General features: G+C 56.5%; 1 protein-coding gene across 1 annotated transcript; it reads right to left on the reverse strand.

Annotated features, from left to right (window-relative positions):
• Positions 1-1,055: 1,055 nt before the first annotated feature.
• On the reverse strand, positions 1,056-3,271 carry SOWAHD (sosondowah ankyrin repeat domain family member D). The gene has a single exon (XM_014265334.3). It carries the CDS (start codon positions 2,958-2,960, stop codon positions 1,956-1,958), a length of 1,005 nt encoding a protein of 334 aa, XP_014120809.1. The 5' UTR covers positions 2,961-3,271; the 3' UTR covers positions 1,056-1,955.
• Between the last annotated feature and the right edge of the window lie 2,360 nt (positions 3,272-5,631).

Genomic DNA, 5,631 nt, shown 5'->3' on the forward strand with positions numbered 1-5,631 from the left:
TTGTCAGCCAAATTTCACTTGCAAATGAAACATTTAAGTCTGTCTTTCTGGGTGGAGCATGACTAAGCCACAGGTACTATTGCCAAGGAAATGGCTCCTTCAAGGAAATTTTCAATTCCACTGTTTACTCTGTGCCTTACTCAGAGGAGGATGTAAGAGCCATCCTGTGCCCCTTCCCTGACAGCTGTTAAAGGGTAACAGAAGACTAATAGGCAAAAAAATATTTTATCAGTCCTGTCTTATCAACAGCACTTTGGTTACCAGAGCTTGACACTCACCAGTGCTGTTCATGGAGTTTGTGCTGGCATGAGCACACTGGTGAGAAGCCAGCCTGCTCTCCCATGGCATGGACATGGCCACAGCAGTTCCAGAAGGAGCTGCATTGCCAATATCTTCAATGTATTAGAGCTAAAGCATTGTAGAATGGGCATTAAATCTAGTTCTAATGTGTTTTGTATGTATCTGCTACTGACCTCAGGGATTAACATGTCCAGACACATCTATAAATCCACCCAGGCACCTGGCTGGGCATTATCCAGTCACTAGATCCCTGCTCACTCATGTGGAGGCTGCTCTTCCACATGTCATTACTGTGGACTGGGTTAGTTTGATGTCCAAGCAGCATTTCAAAACACAGTCTGAATATAACTGGAGTTTGCTCAGGATCTGTGAAAGCCCCCAGCTCTAGTTCCCCAGAGGAAGTCACCTGTGTGTCTTTCTGCATCAAGATGCAAATGCACCTGTGTAGCCAGCCCAGATCACCTTGAGTCTCTCTGTCACCCCTGCAGGCCCCCTGACAGGCAGCTGGAAAGAAAAGCACAACTGCCCCCCTAAAGGAGTTGTCCCTGCAAGGGCTGCCCTGGGGAACAGAAACTCCCCAGTTCCTGTCTGAGAACCACTTCTCAAACACAACTGCTATTTCAGGGTGTAGGAATAGTCTCGTGCTGATTAGAAAGAGGAAGGGGCTGTTGTTTTTCTGAAGATATTTTGAAGCAGTACTGGCCTTTGAGAATGTAAAAAGCAACTTGAAATCATCAGGGCAGAACTTCACTTGGTGAACAAAACACAAACAGGCGAGCAGAGGCTTTGCCCTTTTAATGCAGTGACAGACATACATGCACTGTTATGCTGCTGCAGCAATGTTCATCAGTTTCATTTTTGAGCATGACCTCAGTAGCAATAAAAATAATCTCAATCTCACAGACTTCACATACCTTTTCCACAGTTTCTGAGGATGAATCATCTTTGCAGAGCTGTTCCTGAACTCTAATCCCCACAGGGGCCACCACGTGCAGCCTCCCTTGTGTCCTTCCTGCCTCCTTTGCTCTGGCCCCCATTCCTAATGAGGATGAGCATTTCAGGCTTCCTGGGATGGGATCTCAAGGGAAGGGTTGCCAGTGTGAGTTGTTTTGCATTTTGAAAGGCTTTTCTTGGCCTGGACTCTTCTAACAGGGCCCTTAGCCTTTACTCCACTGAGAATCACCTTTATAATCAGCTGTCATAAACAAACATCAACCCAGAGAAGGTGCATATGGCAGGAGATTTCAGAGGAAGCTGGAAGGTGTTTGCAGCATGAAATCCACACATGGTGGGTCAGCATCCTCCTGACCATCCATGGTGGGCAAGCAGGGTGTTGGAGCAGCTCCCCACAGCACAGCTGACACGTGAGCCCTGACCATGGTGATCTGTTAGGATGCAGCAAGGAGTCCCCATCCATGGGGGCACAGACAGGCAGTTTTTTGGAAGGGCTGTCCCAAGGTACTGCTCCCAATGGCCATGGTGCTCCACACAGCCACTGGAATAGCCCCAAAAGACCACAAGACCCAGGGTGGCCATGGTGCCATGGCTTAACCCTCACTTGGGCAGGATTTTGAGTAGCCAAGTTCCCAGCTCCCTGCAGGCTTTTCCAGCTGCTATCCAGCATGGGTTTACTGGTGAATGGAGGCAGGAGAGCTTCAGCGCTCATGGAAGAAAGCAAAGGCCTGTCTAACAAAGCCTCGCAGGGTCGACAGGCCCCAGGAGTGTTGGGCAGCTTTTCCCTCAGCCCCAGAGTCCACACAGTCCTGCCCTGCCCCAGCCTCTCTGGATGACTTACAGTTGTTGTTGGTGTTGTGGGAGTGCAGCTGGACCAAATCCTCCTCCAAGGCCCCTGCCAGCTCCTTCAGGTCCCTGGAGGTGTGTGCTGGCAGGTACTGCCAAGCCTTGCGCCCATTGTGGTCCCTGCAGGTGGTGTCTGCCCCGTAAGCTCCCACCAGCACCTTGATGAGCACCTCGTGTCCCTGCAAGGCAGCCAGGTGCAAAGGGGTGAGCCCGCCGCTGGCTGTGGGGATGTTCATGTTCACAGGGTAGCCTTTCTTCTGGGCGTGGGAGATGACCTGGATGAAGCTCTCATGGTGGCCATGCTTGGCAAGCCAGTGGAGAGCGGTGAAGCCTGTCACAAAGTCTCTCCTGGTCAGCAAGCTGGGATCCAGGTCCAGCAGCTTGATGATGCTGTCTGCATCGCCCTCGGCCACCGTCAGCAGCCACGCGTGCTCCAGGGGATCAAGGACAAGAGGCAGCAGATCAGGGCTCTGCTCAGGCTTCTGCTCTTGGTGCAGCCCTGCAGGAACACTGCTGCTGCTGGATGTCTTCTGGGCAGTGGCAAACCGCAAGGTGCTGCCAGAGCTGTTGCTCTGCAGGAGGATTTCCTTCAGCTCCTTCCTCCGGGTACTGCTGGGGCTAACGGAGAACCTGCCTGAAGTCCTACCCCAGCTCCCCAGGCTGTGCCTGCTCCAGTTGGTGCTTTTGTTGGTGTCCGTGTTCTGCGGCGTATGGAAACGCTCCAGCGTGGCGGGCCAGAGATGGGAGCCGCGGGCCGGGCCGCCCGCTCGGGGCTGGGCGCCATCCAGGAAGGTGAACCTCCGGGAGATGCCAGCTACCTTCTGCTCTGCCTCGCCCCTGTCCCGCTCCTGCCGGGCCATGGCGGTGCCTCTCGCAGGGCTGTCCCCAGCCTGGCACGGCTCACGCTGCCCGGCACTCACCCCGCGCTTCCCCTGCCGGTCCCGGGCGAAGGAGGAACCGATCCGCACGGCGGCGGGGCATGGCGGCGGCGGGCACGGCGGCGGCGGGGCGGTGCGGTGACCTTTGCCCGCTCACGCTGTGTCCGTGAGGCACGGCTCGAACACGGCTGGCTCTGCCCACACGGACCGACACGCTCCCCTGAGCCGGCACCGAGCGAGCGCGGCCGGGCTGCGGGAACGGGTACGAATAGAGGGAAAATGCGGGAATACAGAGAAAGTGTGGGAATACAGGGAACGTGCGGGAATACAGGGAAAGTGTGTGGGAATACAAGTAAGTGTGGTAATACAGGGAGAGTGCAGAACCGCAGGACCAGACGGAGGCACGGGGGTCCCGGGCAGCTCAGTGCTGACGCTACAGCAGAAATTGCTGAACTGTATTCTCCTGCCTGAACAGTCTCCTTTAGCACTGCTGGCTCAGCATTAGCACCTGAAGCAGCCAAAGCTTTAGGCCGTAAGAGCTGACCAAACATAAACTTTTGATAAAATGATGCTGCTAACACAACAGCCTTGGAATTCAGCAGATATGAGCAGAATGGAGGTGATAAGGGCCAAGGAGACAATCCCAGGAGAATAAGGGAACATCAGAAGGCAGCCAGCCCAGCTCCAGTGAATCCCAGCAAGAAATCAAGATACTGCCAACCAGAATTTAGTGATTGGCTTGGGTTGGGTGATGAGTGTCAGGGTACAACTGAGAGGTGTGAATTGGGGTAGGGGTCCCTCTCTGGAAACACCAGCCTGAGCTGTAACCAAAGAACTAACAAAAAACTCATTGGAAACATTCACTTGAACCCAGCATTCTTAGCAGGGTCAGACTGTGTTACATTGTCTGGTGTCTGTAAATCCACAACACTGGTCCCAGGACACTTCCTCTGACCCCAGCAGCACCCCAAGGTTGTCTCACTGAAGCAATTCCCTTACAGCTCCCCTGAAACAACCCCCATGGCTGCAATGCTTGTCCTCGATGCTGTGCTCAGGAAGGCCCAGGTTACTGCCCCCAGAGCCCATGTTCCAGCGGCTGGTGGGTTTCTCTGATGTAAGGGAAGTGCCTGGGACACTCTTTGGCTCTTTGCCACCCAATGTTTCATCCCACTGGGAATTTGGCCTTTCCCTCTTGCCATAATCCCCTTTGTAGTACAGCCCATGCCTGGCGTTGCTGGCAGCTGCGGCCAGTAGTCTGTACCCTAATTTTGTTATAAATCAGGAATAGTTCTTCTGCTGCAAATTCTTCCCAGTCGTCTTTCTCTCCAGAAGTTTCTTATCCATGACTGCTCTGACACCCGTGGCTGAACTGTCACCAGGTGGTTTTGCAGCTGGTCAGGCAGCTAAAAGCCACAACAGCCCCTTGAAGCTTTTTTCTTTGCCTTCCCTAAGCTTTAGCCCTGCTCTGACTTGCCCTGAGCTGGTCGTCAGCCTTGAGGGCCTTTGCCTTTTTCCAACCACTTGGACCAGTTTTTCTGGGATGTGTGGGGAGTTGGCATAGTCTCAAACCCCAAACAACTGGTGGTAAAAGCGTAATTGCCCCCTTGTTCCCTTTCTGGAGCTGCCTGATTTTGTTACTGGGTTTTGGTGGCTTCTGTGGGCTCAGGGAGGCAGAGAACTTGAACCATACAGCCATGAGATCCTGGTGAACAGTTGAAAACACTTGGGCGGCATCCGGGGAAAACAAGGAGGGAAATAAGGAGCTGCTCTTGGGAATGAATGCATTAATGGCGCAAAGCAAGCCTCCCATTCAGGGCCACCGTGGCCATGGCTGCATAAGGGACTGACTGGACACACTGGTGAGCTCTGACCATGACAAAATCAGGCAGACAACCTCGGGGACTTCACTCGGGAGTCCAGGGGCCAGGACAGTTACTCTGGGGAAGGACTGAGTTACCCTCAGCCTCGTTTGGTGCTTGTGCTGCCATCACATGAAGGGAAACCCAAGCGGCATCAGCTTTGTGCTGCAGCGGTGCTCAGACAGGCCGGGAGCTGAGGCTGCACCGGGGCCGGGAAGGAGCGGCGGTGCCACACGAGGGAACCGGGCACAGCCGCGCTCAGCCGGGGCCCGGGCGGGCCCGAACCGTCCAGCGAACCTGGGGCAGGGCAAGTGCGAACCGCACGGACATTGCGCTTGAAACAGCAACCCATGCGCTGAGCCCGGGGGACCCGAACGGACCCGAACCGCGAACCCCAGCCCAGCCTCGGGGCTGCCCGGCTCGGCCCTGGCCCGTGCTACCGTAGGGGCCGCAGGGCACCGGGACGGGTCCCCCTGGGCCCTCCCGAGGAGGCGGCGGGGAACAGCTCCCCGCGCTGGGAGCGGGCAGGGCCCGGGGTGCGGCGGAGGCGGCCGGGCAGCCCGCAAGGCAGGCGAGGGACCCGGTGGGCCGGAGCTCGGTACCCCCTGGCCGGGGCTCGGCGCTCGCCTGGCCCCTCAGCCGCCGCCCCGAACCTCCGCCCGCCCCGCCCGCAGCCCGGACTGCACCATCGCGGGCTGCTGCGGGGAGGGACCGGCAGCCCCGCTCCTCACGGAACGCGGCGGCGGCGGCGGCAAGACCGGCCGGGACCGGTGGGGCCGAGCAGGGCGGGGAGG

This window comes from Zonotrichia albicollis, chromosome 14 (assembly GCF_047830755.1).
Source record: "Zonotrichia albicollis isolate bZonAlb1 chromosome 14, bZonAlb1.hap1, whole genome shotgun sequence".
NCBI classification, from domain to species: domain Eukaryota; kingdom Metazoa; phylum Chordata; class Aves; order Passeriformes; family Passerellidae; genus Zonotrichia; species Zonotrichia albicollis.